Source organism: Gorilla gorilla, chromosome 1 (genome assembly GCF_029281585.2).
Source record: "Gorilla gorilla gorilla isolate KB3781 chromosome 1, NHGRI_mGorGor1-v2.1_pri, whole genome shotgun sequence".
NCBI classification, from domain to species: Eukaryota; Metazoa; Chordata; class Mammalia; order Primates; family Hominidae; genus Gorilla; species Gorilla gorilla.
Genome location: NC_073224.2, coordinates 20056543 through 20077133, shown reverse-complemented (window position 1 = coordinate 20077133; position 20591 = coordinate 20056543). Strand labels below are relative to the sequence as shown.

The window sequence follows — 20591 nt, the reverse complement described above, 5'->3', positions numbered from 1 at the left end:
GGACATATACAAGGGCTTTGCTTAAAGTATAAGTTCTGGTTAAGAAACTTAATGTATTTTATACAAGCAACTCTATAATTCTCTTGCTAACCTGGATTTTATGTCTGATTTTTTTAAAAACTGCCTTTCCTAATGTTGACACTTTCCTAATGTTGAAGTAACTGTGTCTAATAATGAAATGAGGTCTTTAGAAAATTAAAACTGATAGCTAGAAAACAGTAATACATGGAGAGGCCAGGCATGGTAGCTCATGTCTATAATCCCACCACTTTGGGAGGCTGAGATGGGAGGATCACTTGAACCCATGAATTCAAGACCAGCCTGGGCAACATGGTGAGACCCTGTCTCTAAAAAAAAAAATTTTTTTTTTAATTAGCTTGACATGGTGGCACACATCTGTAGCCCCAGCTACTCAGGAGGCTGAGGTGGGAGGATCACTTAAGCCCAGGAGGTTGAATCTGCAGTGGGCTATGAATGCACCACTGCATCCAGCCTGGGCAACAGAGCAAGACCCTATCTTAAACAAATAAATAAACAAAACATGGCGGTTGAGCACTGTTCATTTTCTATCACAGTGGATTCTGATGCCTTTTAAAGGAAGGAAATACCCAAACATAAGAAAGAATTTAATCTATCCTATTAATATTCAATTCAGTACATTATACACCTTATACAGATGTATTATAAAGATGGGCAAGACCTACCCTGCGTTCAAAAGTATGAAAGTAGCATAAAAAATTGTAATAGCTTAAATATCTGCTGAGGATTCAAAAGAGGGAGAAATGAGATGCCACTGGAACGATGAAAAGCATTCGGACACAAAACAGAGCAGTGGCACGCCTTAGGGAAGCCACACCTGAGGAAAGGCAGGGAGGTCAAAAGTGCAGTTAAAGAAACAGGACACAGGCAGCAGAGATGGAGGCAGTAAAAAAGGAACAAGGTTATTTAATAAAACGAATACAATAAACTAATATTTAATTAGTGTCAGATTGGGCTAAAATGTTTTGATGTGCTTTCTCCTTTAATCCTTTCTCCTCACAAGGATCCAATAGATAGGTATTGTTACTACTCTCATTTGCCATGGATATAAAATGAGGCACAGGAAAGTTAATAATTGGTGGAGCCAGGATTTGAATCCAAGCAGTCTGACGCCTCCAGCTTTTTGAACCTGAGGCTTTGCCATCTTCTACAATGCTATACAGAGATAGGAATCAAAGAAGAATTCTGATGAGGGAACGACATCTGCAATGGTAGCAGGATACAGGATGGACTAAAAAAGACAATAATAAGGAAACAAAGTTAAGAGATCATGATGATTCCAGAAGAGAGGTACTGCAGGCCTGAATTACCTATGTGTAAAATGTTGACTCAGAAGAGGTCAGAGGCCGCGGGGATATCACTGGCTCTGCTGCCATTCCACCATGTAGTCCCAGACAAGCCAATTTGCTTCTCTAGCCCTCTTGTTCGCTGTGGAAAATCCTCAAAGATACTTGTTTCTACCTAGTTCTCTACTTTTAATTAAATCTCAGGAGTTACTGAATAAACAACTACTAAATATCATAAACAGATATGGCTTTCTATACCGTTATATTGGCTCCAGTCAGGCTGTTGATGCGACGCATATGTTTACAAAATTCTGGACCATGCCCTTCTCGGTCTTTGTCGTTATTAGTGACAAATAAATAGGCATGTATCATTTCATGCAGGAGGGTCTGGAACATAAAATATTCAAATTAGTTTTAGAGTCTGTATGACACTTTGGAAAATATAAATTTTCTTATTCTATCTGGTGTCTAACCTTTTCTGTATCACAGGCTTCCTTCAGAACTGATAAAACTCATTCTAGGCCGGGTGCAGTGGCTCACACCTGTAATCCCAACACTTTGGGAGGCAAAGGTGGGAGGGTCGCTTGAGCCCAGGGGTTGGAGACCAACCTGGGCAACATGGTGAAACCCTGTCTCTACAAAAAAAAATACAAAAATTAGCCAGGTGTGGTGGTGCATGCCTGTAATCCCAGCTACACTCAGGAGGCTGAGGTGGGAGGATCCTCTGAGCCTGGGGAGGTTGAGGCTGCAGTGAGCTGTGATTGTGCCACTGCACTCCAGCCTGGGTGACAGAATGAGACACTGTCTCACAAAAACAAAACAACAACAACAAAAAACCCACCTCATTCTATAAAAATTATATAAGCACTCATTCACAAAATATTGCATACGAGTTGAGCATCCCAACTCTGAAAATCCAAAATGCTCCAAAATCGGAAACTCTTGAGCAGTGACATGACACTCAAAAGGAAATGCTCATCGGAGCATTGCGGATTTTCAGATTTGGGATGCTCCACCTGTAAGAATAACACAAATATTCCAAAATCCAAATAAATCTGAAATCCAAGACACTTCTAGTTCCAGGCATTTCAGAGAAGGGGTACTCAAATTTGTGTAACATCTAAAGCTCTGAAAATCACAGGTTAAGAACTCCCTGTTCTAGGAAGACCTTTTTGACTATAAATCAAAATCCAGGAAAATCAATGAATTCAACTACATAAAAACTTTAAATTTTTTTTTTTTTTTTTTTTTTTTGAGACAGGGTCTTACTCTGTTGCCCAGGCTGGAGTGCAGTGGCTCAATCTCTCCTCACTGCAACCTCTGCCTCCTCGGTCCAAGTGATTCTCGTGCCTCAGCCTCCTGAGTAGCTGGCACTACAGGCGTGCACCACCATGCCTGGCTAATTTTTGTATTTTAGTAGAGATGGGGTTTGGCCATATTGGCCAGGATGGTCTTAAACTCCTGACCTCAATCTGCCCGCCTCAGCCTCCCAAAGTGCTGGGATTATAGGCGTCAGCCACTGCACCCAGACAAAACTTTAAAATTCTATAGGAAAAAAACACCAAGTAAAAAGACAAACTCAGAAAAATATATGTATAACTCTTATCACAGGCTATTCCTAATATACAAGGAGCTCCTAATGTCAACAGGGAATGATAACCCAATTTCAAAATGGGCAAAGACCATGGAGTTCACAGAAGAAGTATAAATGACCCACAAACAAATGAAAAAATGCCCAACTTCCGGATCACGAGGTCAGGACATTGAGACCATCCTGCTCAACATGGTGAAACCCTGTCTCTACTAAAATACAAAAAAAAAAAAAAAAAAAACTTTGGCTGGGCATAGTTGCACCCGCCTGTAGTCCGAGCAGTATACTCAGGAGGCTGAGGCAGGGGAATTGCTTGAACCTGGGAGGCAGAGGTTGCAGTGAGCCGAGAATGCACCACTGCACTCCAGCCTGATGACAGAGCAAGACTCCATCTCAAAAAAAAAAAAAAAAAAAAAAAAAGAAAAGAAAAAATGCCCAACTTTATTTATAAAAAGAGAAATGCGAATTAATACTACACTAGGATGGTCAGGCGTGGTGGCTCATGTCTGTAATCCCAGCACTTTGGGAGGCTGAGGTGGGAGGATTGCTCGAGGCCAGGAGTTCAAAACCAGCCTGGTCAACATAGTGAGACCTTGTCTCTACAAAAAAATAAAAATAAAAATAAAACAATTAGCTGTGCATCTGTAGTCCTAGCTACTCAGGAGGTGGAGATGGGAGGATCACTTGAGGCCACGAATTCAAGGTTGCAGTGAGCTATGATTACCTCCAGCCTGGACAACCCAGCAAGACCCTGTCTCAAAAAACAAAAAACCCCCACAAAAACCCAACACTACACTAGGATGTTATTTATTGCTTATCAAGATTGGTAAAACTCCTAAAGTTTGACACCATTAGTAAAGCTAAGGGAAAATAAACATTCCTATATACTGCTGGTGGGAGTGCAATTCTCCAATGGAAAATTTGGTAGCATCTAACAAAATTAGAAATGCATTTGTCTTCTGAGAGAGCAATACCTAGACTAGCATGAAAGGTCATATGCACAAGGTGTATTCACTGTGACACTGCTTATAATAGCAAAAGATTAGAAATAACTCCAGTGTTTTATACATCCATATAATGGAATTCTATGCAGCCATAAAAAAGAATGAGAAGGATCTAAATGAAATGGTTTGGAGAAAGCTATAGAGCGTATTAATGAAAAAGACAGGGGGCTGGGCACAGTGGCTCATGCCTGTAATCCCCGCACTTTGGGAGGCCGAGGCAGGCGGATCACCTGAGGTCAGGAGTTCAAGACCAGCCTGGCCCACATGGTAAAACCCCGTCTCTACTAAACACACAAAAATTAGCCAGGCATGGTGGCGGGCGCCTGTAATCCCAGCTACTCAGGAGGCTGAGGCAGAGGCAGGAGAATCACCTGAACCTGGGAGGCAGAGGTTTCAGTGAACCGAGATCATGCCATTGCACTCCAGCCTGGGCAACAAAAAAAAAAAAAAAAAAAAAGAAAGAAAGAAAAGAAAAAGACAAAGTACAGAAGAATGTACATAGTATTTTGTGTAAGAAAAATTTTGTATGGTGGGGAGGAGGAATAAAAATGAATAGAAATATTTGCAAAACAGAAAAATGAAAAGAAACTAACAGCTCCTACAGCAAGTAAGGAGTTCAAGATAGAGGAGGACACTGAACAAGACATCTTTGTGTATAGCTTTCTACAGCTTTTGGGTTTTGATTCAGAAATCATGAAAACTTGAAACAAACAGTAAAACCTACTGCTCATTCCACACCAAAGATGCACAAGTTTCTGTGCAAAATTAACAAAAGCATATAAGATTGCTGGGGTTTTTGCTCTAAAAAATACAAATAATTTTTTTAAGCAAAAATCATGAAGATCTTCAAAGACATACCTTTTTCATGATCCTCCATAATTTTTTTAAAAAACAATTTCCTTCAGAAGAACTAGACTGTCATTAATGAATTTTAGTCTTATAAAATTATGCTGAACAGAAAAATGAGAGAATCAAACATTTTAACTTGGTCATTCATATATCCCTCTAAAAATTATCAACTGTATCTCTTAAAAGGAACTTTATTTATTTATCTTATTATTTCTCAGAGACGGGGTCTCACTTTTTCACCCAGACTGGAGTGCAGTGGCACGATTATATTTCACTGCAGCCTCAAATTCCTGGCATCAAGGGATCCCTCTATCTCAGCCTCCTGAGCAGCTGGGATTACAGGCGCATGCCACCACACCTGGCTAATTTTTTTCAATTTTTTGTAGAGACAAGGTCTCACCATGTTACCCAGACAGGTCAACTCCTGGGCTCAAGCAATCCAACTATCTGATTACATGCATGAGCCACTGTACCCAGCCAGAACTTTATTTTTCAAGTAAATGCCGCTCAACGAAGAAGACTCAAATTCAAGAAAGGTACTGCAAAAGTTTCTCGATGTTCTAAATTAGAGTAATGATAAAGATCTATTCTCATAAAGGAGAAACAAATTTAGGTTCCTGATTTTTGGTTCAATTTAATTAAACATTAAAAACATCTTGAAAATGGTACTGAACATTTTTTTATATCTATCATTTTCCACATTTAGTCTTAATTCAAGGATCTATATACAACACAGTCCCAAAATACCTCTGTTTTCCATGACTGTTCTATCGCGTTAAAATGAACTACCTCTAGTCCTAAATATGCCCCCAGTTGTGTGAACTCACTTTTGTTCACATTATTCCCATGCTTTCTGCCAAGAGTAGCCTCCTGTCCTATCTCTGCTTGTCAAAAGTACAATTCGTCCCTTAATGCTCACCTCTCCATGTTTTAATCGCAGGAGTGATGAGCTGAATGGTAAAGGGGACAGAACAAGAGCCTTAGAGTCATGCTCAATCATAGCATGAGACCTGGGACAGGCTCCAAGTGGCTCCTCATCCCTAAAATGGGATATCCTCATTTTGCATGGCTGTGGTAAAGACGACGTTTAGTCCAAAGTCTGACACACAATAGGTGCTCAATAGTGAGCAGCAGGAGTGGTGATGGTAGTAACAAAATGTACAGTTATAAAGCTTTGCTTGACCTCCTCAACCAGATAAAGTCTGTTCCTTTTCTGAACCCCCTTCTCTATGATTTAGTTAACTACAGTTGTGCCTCACTTGGCAGGGATATGTTCTGAAAAATCCATTGTGAGGCAATTTTGTCATTGTGCAAACATCTTAAGAGTGTACTTACACAAACCTAAATGGTATAGCCTATGCAATATATATATATGTGTGTATATATATATATGCACCTAGGCTATAGAGTATATATACCTAGGCTATAGAGTATAGCCTGCCGCTCCTAGGCAATGAACCTGTACAGGATGTTACTGTACTGAATGCTGTAGGCAAGTGCAACACAATGGTAAGTATTTGTGCAACTAAATATAAAGAAGAAAAAAGGTACAATAAAAATATAGTCTTGGCCAGGTGTGGTGGCTCATGCCTGTAATCCCAGCACTTTGGGAGGCTGAGGCAGGCGGATCACGAGGTCAGGAGATCGAGACCATCCTGGCTAACATGATGAAACCCTGTCTCTAGTAAAAAAATACAAAAAATTGGCCTGGCATGGTGGCGGGCGCCTGTAGTCCCAGCTGTGTGGGAGGCTGACGCAGGAGAATGGCCTGAACCCAGGAGGCGGAGCTTGCAGTGAGTGGAGATGCGCCACTGCACTCCAGCCTGGGCAACAGAGTGAGACTCCGTCTCAAAAAAAAAAAAAAAAAATATATATAGTCTTGGCCGGGCATGGTGGCTCATACCTGTAATCCCATTCACTTTGGGAGGCCGAGGCAGAAGGATCACCTGGGGTCAGGAGTTTGAGACCAGCCTGGCCAACATGGTGAAACCCCGCCTCTACTAAAAATACAAAAATCAGCCAGGCGTGGTGGCGCACACCTTTAATCACAGCTACTTGGGAGGCTGAGGTAGGAGGATCCCTTAAACCAGGGAGGCGGAGGCTGCAGTGAGCCGAGATCACATCATTGCACTCCAGCCTGGGCAACAAGAGCAAAACTCCATCTCAAAAAACAAAAAATAAAAATAAATAAATAAATAAAAATATTGTCTTCTAATCTTATGGGACCACTGTTATATATGGGGCCTGTCATTGATGAAAATGTCATTTTGTAACTTTCTGCCAACAGGAAATGCTCACTTGATACTATTACACATTCCCCATTCTCTTCTCACCCACTACTTAAAAACATTTTTTTCTCATGTGTTTATGTAATCATTTACCCAATACATATTCATTAAGCAACTCTTCCAGTTAGGGCTCCTTGTAAGGCTGATTTGGTTAATCATGCTGTTCAACTTTTTAAAATGTGTATTTTTTTTTCCGCTTATTCATTGGGTTACTAAGAAGGTTGTGTTAACATTCTACAAGTATGAGTCTGGGCGTCTTGGCTGACACCTGTGATCCCAGCACTTTGGGAGGCTGAGGTGGGAGGATTGCTTGGGCCTGGGAGGTTGAGGCTGTAGTGAGACAGGGTCTTGCTCTGTCACCCCAGGCTGTAGTAATGTGGTGTGATCTCGGCTCACTGTAACCTCCACCTCCCGAGTTCATGCGATTCTTGTGCGTCAGCCTCCTGAGTAGCTGGGACTACAGGTTGTGTCACCACACGCAGCTAATTTTTGTATTTTTAGTAGAGACGGGGTTTCACCATGTTGGTCAGGCTGGTCTCAAACTCCTGGCCTCAAGTGATCCGCCTGTCTCAGCTTCCCAAAGCGCTGGGATTATGGGCGTTGAGCCACCACGCCCAGCCTGACTGTACATTCTTCTTGCTTCTGCTAATTTATGCCTCATAAAGTCATGTTATTACTTTTAGGGAGATTATGTATTGTTGCTTAATAGATTATTTTATTATTATAAAATATCCCACTTTTCCTCTAGTAAAACTTCTTCCCTTGAAGTCTTTAGTCTGATACTAATACTGGTTGAACATCCCTAATTTGACAATCCAAAATCTGAAATGCTCCAAAATCTAAAACTTTTTGAGCACTTACAAGATGATTAAAGGTTATGTTCTAAGGAAATGCTCACTAAAGCCATTTCAGATTTGAGACTTTTGGATTAGGGAAGCTCAACCAGTAAGTATAATGCAAATATACCAAATTAAAAAAAAAAAAATCTGAAACACTTCTGGTCCCACTTTGGATAATGAGTACTCGACCTTATAGCCACAATAGTTTTCTGCTGTTAAGTGTTTGGATGATTACTTTTCCTCATCCTTCTAAACTTAAAATAAGTGTGTCTTTACCGTAAGCATGTCTCTTTTAATCTAGCATGCCATTCCATGTATTTTATGGAGTGTTTAGTCCACTTACATTTAATTGATATTTTGTTTACACCTACCTTTCTCTCTATCATCTGAGCTTTGTTCTTTTTCATTAATCAAGTATTTCTACTGTACCACTTTACATTTAGTAGCTACTTTTTAAACAAACTGTGGTAAAAAAAATTAACAAAATTCCCCATCTTACCCATTTTTATGTGTACAGTTCAGTGTTGAGTATAGTCACACTGTTATGTAATCCATTGCCTTTTATTATCCTTAAAAACAGCATCTCTCATCTCCAAGCATGTTTTAACATGCTTCCCACCCCATGCTGAGAAACTACCACTGTGCTCTTTTGTACAGATAATTCTTTCTTTTTTTTTTGGAGACAGAGTTTCGCTCTTGTTGCCCAGGCTGGAATGCAATGGCGCGGTCTCGGCTCACTGCAACCTCCGCCTCCCGGGTTCAAGAGATCCTCCTGCCTCAGCTCCCACTGCTCCATTCTGCTAGCAGAACTTAAGTACCAGCTCTAAATGTGAAGCGTGCCCTCACACTGGTTTGTACTGCCAGATCAGCTAGGTGTCCTGAGAGCACAGCAGTGTTGCAGCCCAACTGAGGAGAATCAAAATTTGTGTTTCTCAACAGGAACATGTGGATCCTGTTTTCTCTGTTTCTAAATAAGTAACGTAAGCTAGTTACTTAACCTCTCTGAACCTTAATTTCTTTACTCATAAAAATGAAAACAGCAACACATGAACATAAACAGGGCTGTTGTAAAATCAAAACAGATAATATACCTAGAAGGCTTTTTTTTTTTTTGAGACAGAGTCTTGCTCTGTCACCCAGGCTGGAGTGCAGTGGCGCGATCTCGGCTCATTGCAAGCTCCGCCTCCTCGGTTCATGCCATTCTCCTGCCTCAGCCTCCCGAGTAGCTGGGACTACAGGCACCGGCCACCACGCCCGGCTAATTTTCTGTATTTTTTTTTTGTAGAGACGGGGTTTCAACGTGTTGGCTAGTATGGTTTTGATCTTCTGACCTCGTGATCCGCCCGCCTCGGCCTCCCAAAGTGTTGGGATTACCGGCGTGAGTCAGCGCGCCCGGCCCCTAGAAGCCTTTTTTTTTTTTTTTTTTTTTTTTTTTACTATGAAGCACTATACAAAACATAAGGTGTTCATTATTGTTTGCCCCATAATTCAAGCTTGCACTGAGGGCAAAGTGACCTTTTTTAACGATACATACACGCGAATTCACAGCAGTCTAAATCAATGACAAGTACTTGTAAATTACTGCGCTAGGAAGCAAGTTTACACGAAAAATACCTCTACAAGATCCTTTCTTGGCCTCAACTTCAAAAGGGGTTCGCTGAGACGGATGGAACACATTCCACCCTTCCCTTCATAGCTGCATATCCCAGCACACCTAGAAAACAATCACCATAAAAATGTGTTACATTGACCAAATATGCCCAAGTCCTTACACATTCTTGGGCAGTTCACACTAAGAGAACTCAGTTGGCAGATGGCTTTCATGAAAGTATACCCCCTTGGTAAGCAGATACTTGCATTTCACCTAATTAATTAGTTACAACCCCCGCGGGCGCCTCCCGAGATGGCTCCGATCCCCGCCGGGCGAGGAAGGAAAGCAGCGCGCTCTCACCACCCTGCTTGAGAAGGTGGAAGGCTGCAGGCACCTGCTAGAGACGCCAGGACAGTACCTAGTGTACAACGGGGACCTAGTGGAATACGATGCGGACCACATGGCCCAACTGCAGCTCCCCTTGCCCTAGTTAGGCTGCAACAGCTCAAAGGCAATCCTATTCTGCTACTCCCAGTCTCCTTCCGACAAGTTACAGTTTGGTGTTATTAACAAGCAGATATCTCCAGTAGCATATCTCCAAAATCATAACAGACGCCTGTATAAAGGAAATTGGTACTTTAAACACAATTTAATATCATATCTTAATTTGTTTGACTGTAGGTTGTTTTCTATCAACTCAAAAACAACCATGCTGGGATACAACTGTATCTTAAACTTAACCCTGTTCACGTGCAGGAGTAGATTATTATTTCAAATAGGGATTTCTGAAATTTAGCGTGTCGAAAAAGAATCGTTTCAAAAGCATCACTAAAGATCCCCAATGCAACACACGAGCTCACTAAAGTGGGTTTCCTAACGGGAATAGAGGAGGAGAACACACATCCTTTGGCGGTTACTCTGCGTCCTCAGCACTTTCTTAGGTGCAGATTTGGTTGCTTCTCCCTTCTGGGTCCTACAGCACTATCATAAGGCAAATCAGGAACTTGTTATTTTCAAGTTAAGTGAGATTCAAATAAAAATCTCTTTTCTTGTTATGGCCCTGAGTCCAACCGTGGCGGTGTGGTCTACACAGCTTTCTTATTGTTCGAGTGGGAGAAAAGGTAAGGAAGACAGAAACACGCCGAGGCAGGAACTGCCAGGTCCAAAACCAGACCCCCAAAACCAGACCCCCCCCTGGGACCGTCGGACTAGAGAAAGGAGAGAAGACCAGGGCCGGGGGCTGCAGGAAAGCTGCCAGTCCCGCCTCTTTCCCCAGCGGGGCTCGGAACTCACAGGGTCATTCGCACGCTCCACTTCACCTCGACGGCCTCCAGCTGGCCCCAGAAGAATTGGTCGTTAAACTGAACAAACAGTGCCTGCAAGTCCGGTGTGGGGTCCACCAACTCCCACGACGCGTCCACTAGCGACAGGGACTCCTGGGCATGATCGCGCTCCGCCTCCTGCAAGTTCCACTCCTCCTGAAGCCGCAGTGCCAACATCAGGTCATCATCCATCGTTGCCAGGATCACAGGCGGGGTCCGCCGGCGTCAGGCTGGCTCCCAAGTTACGCCGCGACCCCAAGCCGCCTAGCCGAGGACCAGGACTAGCTCCTAGGAGATGCCGGCTCTCGAGACTGCCCGTCAATCCCGCGAGAGTTCGCGGAAACGCGCTTGACAACGAGAACGGAGCTTACCCCAAACGCCGAAGCCAAGATTCTAGGGCTTTAAAAAAAAGCAGTCAGCATGACACCTCCTAGTGGGCGCAGAATCTGGGCTCACAGGGCTCGGGCCCTACGAAGCTTTCAGGAAGCTAGTTTCAGCCTTTACTCTTTGCCGGTTATTTCAAACCTCAACGTCACGCTCGGTTCATGCGCAGTACCGAAATTTCTCTCGGCCTCTCCCTCCCCTCACTTCCGCAATAGCTCATCTTGCGCATGCATTTTAACCGATGGCATTGCTGCGCAGGCGCAATGTCTGCGCTCGGCTCACTTGCGCAGGCGCAGTGTCTGACGCTTAGACCCGGCGCAGGCGTACTCATCTCGTTCCCATTCCTGCTTCCTCAGCCCAGGAGCTCGGCTGGCCTTGGGTGGGTCTAGACAGCCGCGGCGGCTGCGGCGCCGATAGTGACAGTGAGTGCGTGAGACCCGCAGAGAAATGGCGATGGCGATGTCGGACAGTGGGGCGAGCCGCCTGCGTCGGCAGCTGGAGTCAGGGGGTTTTGAGGCGCGGCTGTACGTGAAGCAGCTCTCGCAGCAGTCGGATGGGGACCGGGACCTCCAGGAGCACCGGCAGCGTATCCAGGCGCTGGCGGAGGAGACGGCGCAGAACCTGAAGCGCAACGTCTACCAGAACTACCGGCAGTTCATAGAGACGGCCCGCGAGATCTCCTACCTGGAGAGCGAGATGTACCAGCTCAGCCACTTGCTGACCGAGCAGAAAAGCAGCCTGGAGAGCATCCCGCTTACGTTGCTGCCTGCCGCTGCTGCCGCCGGAGCCGCCGCCGCCTCTGGAGGGGAGGAGGGAGTCGGTGGGGCGGGGGGCCGAGACCACCTCCGAGGCCAGGCCGGCTTTTTCTCCAACCCCGGGGGTGCCTCCCGCGACGGCTCCGGTCCAGGCGAGGAAGGAAAGCAGCGCACTCTCACCACCCTGCTTGAGAAGGTGGAAGGCTGCAGGCATCTGCTGGAGACGCCGGGACAGTACTTGGTGTACAATGGGGACCTAGTGGAATACGATGCGGACCACATGGCCCAACTGCAGCGGGTGCACGGCTTCCTCATGAACGATTGTTTGTTGGTGGCTACCTGGCTGCCTCAGCGGCGTGGGATGTATCGCTACAACGCTCTCTATTCCCTAGATGGTTTGGCCGTAGTCAATGTCAAGGACAACCCGCCCATGAAGGACATGTTCAAGCTGCTTATGTTCCCCGAGAGCCGTATTTTCCAGGCCGAAAATGCTAAAATCAAACGAGAGTGGCTGGAAGTGCTGGAGGACACCAAGAGAGCCCTCAGTGAGAAAAGGCGAAGGGAGCAGGAGGAGGCAGCGGCCCCTCGAGGGCCACCCCAAGTGACTTCCAAGGCCACTAACCCATTTGAGGATGACGAAGAAGAAGAACCAGCTGTTCCTGAGGTAGAGGAAGAGAAAGTGGACCTCTCCATGGAATGGATCCAGGAGTTACCTGAAGACCTGGATGTCTGCATTGCGCAGAGAGACTTTGAAGGGGCGGTTGACCTGCTGGATAAATTGAACCATTACCTGGAAGATAAACCTAGCCCACCTCCTGTAAAAGAACTAAGGGCCAAAGTGGAGGAGCGAGTTCGACAGCTCACTGAGGTGCTAGTTTTCGAACTCTCCCCGGATCGTTCTCTGAGAGGTGGTCCGAAGGCTACTCGCAGAGCAGTTTCGCAACTGATCCGGCTGGGCCAGTGCACGAAGGCCTGTGAGCTATTTTTGAGAAACAGGGCAGCCGCTGTTCATACTGCAATTCGTCAGCTTCGCATTGAAGGTGCCACTTTACTCTATATTCATAAGCTGTGCCATGTCTTTTTTACCAGCCTTCTCGAGACTGCAAGAGAATTTGAGATCGATTTTGCAGGCACTGACAGCGGCTGCTACTCTGCCTTTGTGGTCTGGGCAAGATCAGCCATGGGCATGTTCGTGGATGCTTTTAGCAAGCAGGTGTTTGATAGTAAGGAGAGCCTCTCTACAGCAGCTGAGTGTGTAAAAGTGGCTAAGGAGCATTGCCAGCAACTGGGTGATATCGGACTGGATCTCACCTTCATCATCCATGCCCTTCTGGTGAAAGACATCCAAGGGGCCTTGCACAGTTACAAAGAAATCATCATTGAAGCCACTAAACATCGCAACTCTGAAGAGATGTGGAGGAGGATGAACTTGATGACGCCAGAAGCCCTGGGTAAGCTCAAAGAAGAGATGAAAAGTTGTGGGGTAAGTAACTTTGAGCAGTACACAGGGGATGACTGCTGGGTGAACCTAAGTTACACAGTGGTTGCTTTCACCAAACAGACCATGGGCTTCTTGGAAGAGGCCCTGAAGCTGTATTTCCCAGAGCTGCACATGGTACTTTTGGAGAGCCTGGTGGAAATCATTTTGGTTGCTGTTCAGCATGTGGATTATAGTCTTCGATGTGAGCAGGATCCAGAGAAGAAAGCTTTTATCAGGCAGAATGCATCCTTTTTATATGAAACAGTCCTCCCTGTGGTGGAGAAAAGGTTTGAAGAAGGTGTGGGGAAACCTGCCAAGCAACTCCAAGATCTGAGGAATGCATCTAGACTTATTCGTGTGAATCCTGAAAGTACAACATCAGTGGTCTAATGCTTGGGTCTGTTTATATGTGTATATATACAGAGAGAGAGCTTATATATTATTTATATTTATATTAAGTTGTATTAGCATACTCTGTAGTTTCAAACACAACTTGAAAATTAAAAGTGCCCTCTTAAAAATACAAAAATCAAAAAGAGGAAAATAAGCCCAAGTAACAAAAATACTGGAATTATTAAAACATATAGTATGCTAGCTATCCTTTTAAATTATGCTAATTCTCTTCTTCTGAAATTATGGTCACACTATATACTATAGCATTTCAGTTTTATCCTTTGATAAAACTTTTCTTTTTTCTTTTTTTTTTTTTTGAGACAGGGTCTCACCCTGTCGCACAGGCTGGAGTGCAGTGGCAAAGTCTCGACTCACTGCAGCCTTGACCTCCCGGGCCCAGGCAATCCTCCCATCTCAGCCTCCCATGTAGCAGGAACCACAGGCAGGCACCACCATACCCAGCTAATTTTTGTATTTTTTGTAGAGATGGGGTTTCGCCATGTTGCCCAGGCTAGTCTTTTCTTTCTTCTTTTTTTTTCCCCCCACAGTATATATTATACAGCACAGTCATAATATCTATAAATACATAGAGTTTAAGTATGTTGTGAAAAGTTTCCCAGTTCACTAAAATGTTAGGTTTCCTAAAGGGTACAGTGCCGTATAAAACACGCTGCCTCATATATTTCTCCTCAAAACGTTGGACTATTTGGGAAAAGGAAGAGTTGGGAAAATTGGTTTTAAGGTAAGTTTAAGTCAAAAGAATTCTTTCTTGAAACTAGCTGGTTTGTGGATTCAGATACTCTGATCCTTACAGAATCCAAGAGGAAGCTTTCATAAAAACAATTCAGTAAATATTTCTAATATAATTTGAATGGCTAATTTTCAGTTGCTAATTAATTAGCAGCTTTGTAATACTTGATTTGGGAGCATTTACTTGGAAATCCTAAGGACTATAATAAAATTTTTCAACATATTTCTAAATTGTGTGAGTTTCCAGCTGTAGCTTTTGTCTTTGTCACATTTTAAAAAATAATAAGCAAGACACATTGGGGACTCTGGCAGCAGTTGCCAGGTTTTAGCTGCCACCGCTTCAGTATAAGATATAGCTGTCCCATCCTCCCCCATTCAGGGTAGGATATATAGTGACCCAGACTTCATGCAAATGGAAAAAAAGTTTTAACTGAAATATTTATTTAGATTTCAGGGTCTAGATGGATGGGAAAGTAGAAAAACATATGCAAATCTCAGTGTTCTCACTATGACCACTCTGAGCAGAGATTTGGTTTTCTTTTTGTAACAGTGAAAACAGGTGAGACAATGTGCCCAAAACAAAGGGAAGAGAACCTTCTGTGACTCCTAAAATGTTCCATGCTGCATTTTTGTTTCATTTTTTATTTTTCCTTACTTTGTTTTTAAACATGAATATAATGCTTACTTCAAATTGTTTAGTAAAACAAAATAACTAAAGAAATGTGAGCTTCCCAAGGTTTCTAAACTATCGCTGTTGTATATACTATAGCGTTCCTTATACTTTGAGGGAAACTGTGCTTGCTGTGATCCATTTTGTCTCTAGCTTCTAGCTGTGATTCTTCTCCATAAGCACCAAATTTGATGCCCATGATTTCAAAAGGTCATTTCTTTTATCTGAATGAAAATGGTGGTACTAAGACTGTGAAAATTATGTGAAACCTAAAATAGTTGCCAAAGTGGCTCAGGGTTGTAAAATTCATTGACTTAATTATTCATGTGCCAGATCAACCCCTTTATTTTCTCTTTAGCTGTGCATATTTAAAATATTGGAAAGTATCAGATTTACAGATTTTCTTTGACTAATTTTTTTCACATAACTTTAGGATTTTCGAAAGTTGTAACCATAACTGGATATCTTAGCTGAGCAAAGGCGGTTATAATTTGTCTTTTTAAGATCACTGGAAATTGTTAAAATTTTGTGATAATTATGATTATTCTGTGCCATTTACAGTTTCTAATACTATACTGTATGAAATATGTATAAATATATGATGCTGAGTCTGTGGAATGATACTTCAGAAATCAAAATTCCTCATAAGGCATGAAGTTGTAAAAACTTAAATGTGTATAGTTAGATATTTAAATGGTTGCTTCTTCATAGAATTGTCTGCTTTTTAAAACTGGAAGTACAGGATTTTCTTCAGGTAAAATCTGTGTGTTCCAATTACAGTTGTAGCTGAAGGAAGTATGCTTTGGTGAGTCAATTAGTATGGGAACTTGACTAAAGACCCCCAGTGTTGTAACGTACCTTTGTACCCAGACAAAACAATTATGTTACATTCCTCAAAGTGGCGTGGGCTTTCTTCTCTAATTCTTTTGTTTTATTAGACCCAAGACAAGTTCTAAAAATTGAATGCAATGAGAGATTGTCCAGAAATGTAATATATACTAAAATATACCACTTAAGCATTGATTGCCTTTTCTTGTTTGCTTCAAGAATATAAAACTTGTCACTTGAGCTTGATTGAATTAATTACTCTTGGGAAAAAAGACACCTGTGGCAGTAAGTCTTGCTTTGATTAAAGCCTTATTTCACATAATTGCTAAAAACTCACTTTTGTTTAATATACTACCTATAGTTTAATTATCGGCACTTGTATTTTGTAACTTGATATCTTACCTAGGATTGGGAATTTGGGACATGACGTACTATAAAAGTCAGTCTATGTACATACTGCTTATTGATGTGCTGTGATATGAGGGAATCTGAAATGTTTCATAAAAATAAAGCTTAAAAATTGTCTTACACTGGATAAAAGTGATATTACGATATTGTATCTATTGCTCTTCTTTAGTTGGTATTCAATATTTTTATATTCTTGTTACTGAAATATTCTGAAGACCCTAGTTTTTTGTTTTATTTATGTGGGGAGGATACTTAGGAAGCTGTTTGCTAAATTAAGTAAGTGTTCTGCTTACCGTCAGAATTCTGAATAAATCAGATCTCAATTTTTTAAAAATCCCTTGAATGGAAAATTTCAGAGGTACAAAATGTGAATTTATTATAAAAAAGTAGATTTTATACCATCTGCACATCTCTAAATAAATAAAATGAAATGTAGGCCACAAGACCTAGGAACTAAATGACAAGGCTCGGCTTTTTTTTTTTGAGACAGAGTCTTCCCATATCGCCCAAGCTGGAGTGCAGTGGCGTGATCTCTCCTCGCTACAATCTCTGCCTCCTGGGTTCAAGCCATTCTCCTGTCTCAGCCTTCTGAGTAGCTGGGATTACAGGGGCCCGCCACCATGCCCGGCTAATTTTTTTATTTTTAGTAGAGATGGGGTTTCACCATGTTGGCCAGGCTGGTCTCAAACTCCTGATCTCAGGTGATCCACCCGCCTCGGCCTCCCAAAGTGCTGAGATTACAGGCGTGAGCCACCATGCCCGGCCAGGCTCACCCTTTTGAAAGTAATATGTATACCCTGAGGAAACTATCACATATTTAAAAGTATTGAATGCTATGCTTCATATTGACTGTAATGTGGGAGTGCAGAAGAATTTTAATAATTTTAAACATACTTCGTCCTCTTAAGATGCTTAGAAATTGGAAAAAGTCAACAAATATAAGTGAGAGAATAATCAAATGCACAGCTGTGTACAGTGAAAATACCAAGAAGGAAGACAGCAGTGTACTTTTAAGGAGTTTAGAAAGTTCTCATGGAATTGTTGGCATTTGAGCTGGTCTTGAAGAATGGACAAGACTTAAATGTGCAAAGAAAATGGAAGAGTAGGACCTGAGCCCAAGGCACAGAAGTGGGTATGTGGGTGTCATATGAAGAGACCTTCCTGGATGAATTGCAGAGTTTCGAAAAGCGTAAATAAGCCACATTTGCCTACAAAGCAAGCTTCAATCCATATGCAATGTGCAGAAGAGTGAAAGTAAAAAATCAAAGTCCTCATCCCAACAATCCCATTCACTAGAGGTAACCACTAGTAAGAATTTCATGTACATATTTTTCCAGAAATTGGATCATACTCTGCATACAGTTCTGCATCTTGATTTTAGTCACTTAGCAGTTCAGTGTTTTAAGACATCTCACATCAGTACCTCTAGCTGTACCCCACTGGGTTTTTCTTCTGTGATTGGGTAGTTGTCAATCACAGTGAATGAATATATCATAATTTTGCGTTTTCCAATTACTTGGTTGGCATCAAGTTTTGGTGATTACAAAAAAAATTCTGAAAACCTATGCACATCCTCCTATTTGCTTATGCGAATATATCTATGGGATGTATTTTTAGAAATTGCTCTGCCAAATTACATTTTAAATTTAAGCATTACCAGTTGCTCATCAGGAGGGTTATATCATTTTTAAGTTCTCTCCAACAGTATAGGAAAATACCTGTTTACATGAATGCTTATAAACATGTATTCATTCACTGTTTAATTAAGAGTAGCCTTGCCGAGCACAGTGGCTCAAGTCTGTAATCCCAACACTTTGGCAGGCTAAGGAGAGTGGATTGCTTAAGCCCAGGAGTTCAAGACCAGCCTGAATAGCATAGGTAGACCCCCGTCTTTACAACAAATAGAAAAATTAGCCGGGCATGGTGGTGCACACCTGTAAGTCCCAGCTACTCGGGAGGCTGAGGCAGGAGGATTGCTTGAGCCCAGGAGGTTGAGGCTGTAGTGAGCCATGATAGCACCACTGCACTCTAGCCTGGGGGACAGAGCGAGACCCTGTCTCAAAAAAAAAAGAGTCATCTTATTAGTAATAATATTCATTGTTACTAATCTTCTCTGTGAAAAAATAGCTTCTAGGTTGTTCTCATTTTTGTTTGTTGGTTGGTTTTTTGAGCCAGGATCTCACTGTATCGCCCAGGCTGGAGTGCAATGGTGCTATCATGCCTCATTGTAACCTCAACCTCCCTGGCCTGGCCCAAGGGATCCTCCTGCCTGGCTAATTTTTAAATTTTTCTATACATACAGGGCAGAAGTTGGGGGGCGGGGGTGGGTGTTCACTTTGTTGCCCAGGTTGGTCTTGAAATCCTGGGCTCAAGCAATCTTCCCACCTCGGCCTCCCAAAGTGCTAGCATTATAGGCATGAGCCACCATGCCCAGCTTCTAGTTTTGTATGTAATTATGAGTGAGGTTGAACAACTTTTTCTATTAAGCTTCCTGTTTATATCTTTTGCCACTTTTCTCTTAGATTATATTTGTATTGTGATTTTGTGGGAGTTTATTGTATATTTAGGAAATTAACCCTTCATGTGTACTGCTGTAGTTTTTCTCAGTTTGTCATTTGTTTGTATAGCCATTTATTTATTTTGAGAGTATGGTAAATTTTAACCTGTTATGAAGACAGATTTATTTGGGTTTTTTTCTTTATGACTTCTATGTTTTGGGTTAGGCTTAAGAAGGCCTTACCCACTCTCAGATTCTAAAAATATGTTTTTCTTCTAGTAATTTATTATATTTTAATATTTGAAGTTTGCTTCATCTATTATTCATTTTAAAGTAAGTGGTGATGGCCGGGCACAGTGGGTCACGCCAGTAATCCCAGCACTTTGGGAGGCGGAGGCGGGCGGATCACCTGAGGCCAGGCTGGCCAACATGGTGAAACCCCATCTCTACAAAAGTACAAAAATTAGCTGGGCATGATGGCGGGTGCCTGTAATCCCAGCTACTTGGGAGGCTGAGGCAGAGGCTGCAGCGAGCCAAGATTGTGCCATTGCACTCCAGCCTGGGCGAGACAGCGAGACTCCATCTCAAAAAAAAAATGTAAGTGATGATGTCAGAATGCAATTTCCCCACAAATAAGTAGCAAATTTTCACAACAATTTTGAATCATCCTTTTCCCCCACTGATTTGAAATGCCACTGATATTTCTATTTCTGTTCAGTACCGAGCTATTTTGGTTAACTGTAGTTTCGAAATTTAATAACTGGTAGGGCTGGTCTCATTCTTCTGTCTCAGGTTTTTCCAAAGTACTCTCATCCCTTGGTCTGTGGGGAACCGGTTCTAGGACCTCCCTCATATACCAAAATCCACAGACGCTCAAGTCCCTGGTATAAAGTGGTATAGAATTCACATATAACCTATGCACATCCTCCTGTATGTTTTAAATCATCTCTAGATTACTTAGATGAGACTAATACTATGTAAATACTATGTAAATAGTTATACTGTATTGTTTAGGAAATAATGACATTTTAAAAAGTCTGTACATGTTCAGTACAGACAGTCTTTTTGAAGTATTTTTTATCCCTCCTTTGTTGAATCCATGGATGCAGAACCCATGGATATGAAGGGCTGACTGTATTCTCACAGTTATATTCAAGTTGTATTTTGAATGATTTTATGACAATCTTTTACCAAAGGGCCAACTGTATTCTCATGTTTATTATTCAAGTTGTATGACAATTTCATATCAGCCCCCCAGAGAGTTGGCATTTGGATTGAAATCATACTGAGTCTCTAGATTAATTTAGGGAGAATTAACATCTTTATAATTTTGAATCTTCCTATCCATGTATATGCGAGTGTTTTGTATTTCAGTGGCATTTTCAAATTTTCTTCAGGTAGGTCTCTTAGTGTTTATTCCAAAGCATGTCATCTGTTAATGCTTTTGTGAATGGAATGTTTACCTCCATTATGTTTTCTGATTGTACATAGGAAACATCCTGATTTTAATTACAAATATTGTAACCAGTGCCTTATCTAATTATTTTATGAATTTTAATAGTTTTCTGGTTGTTCTTTGGAGTTTTCAAGTGCACAATTATATCAATTGCAAATAAA

At 42.1% G+C, this 20591-nt stretch overlaps 2 protein-coding genes across 6 annotated transcripts in view; one reads left to right on the top strand and one right to left on the bottom strand.

Moving 5' to 3' along the window:
* Positions 1-11784, bottom strand: part of SPRTN (SprT-like N-terminal domain) — a 32722-nt gene extending 20938 nt beyond the window's left edge. For 2 of the 5 annotated variants that reach the window (XM_019031844.4, XM_019031843.4), the window contains exons 1-3: positions 10781-11001; positions 9511-9610; positions 1584-1712 (exon numbers count right to left, since the gene is read on the bottom strand). In XM_019031844.4, the coding sequence (XP_018887389.2) occupies positions 1584-1712; positions 9511-9610; positions 10781-11001 (450 nt within the window). Of the gene's footprint in view, positions 1-1583; positions 1713-9510; positions 9611-10780 lie in introns of all 5 variants that reach the window. The other 3 variants (XM_004028580.5, XM_055373088.2, XM_055373097.2) reach the window with 3 other exon arrangements.
* EXOC8 (exocyst complex component 8) lies at positions 11641-16935 on the top strand. Its single transcript, XM_004028579.5, has one exon. The coding sequence runs from the start codon at positions 11641-11643 to the stop codon at positions 13816-13818; it is 2178 nt and encodes a 725-aa protein (XP_004028628.1). The 3' UTR covers positions 13819-16935.
* Positions 16936-20591: the final 3656 nt, after the last annotated feature.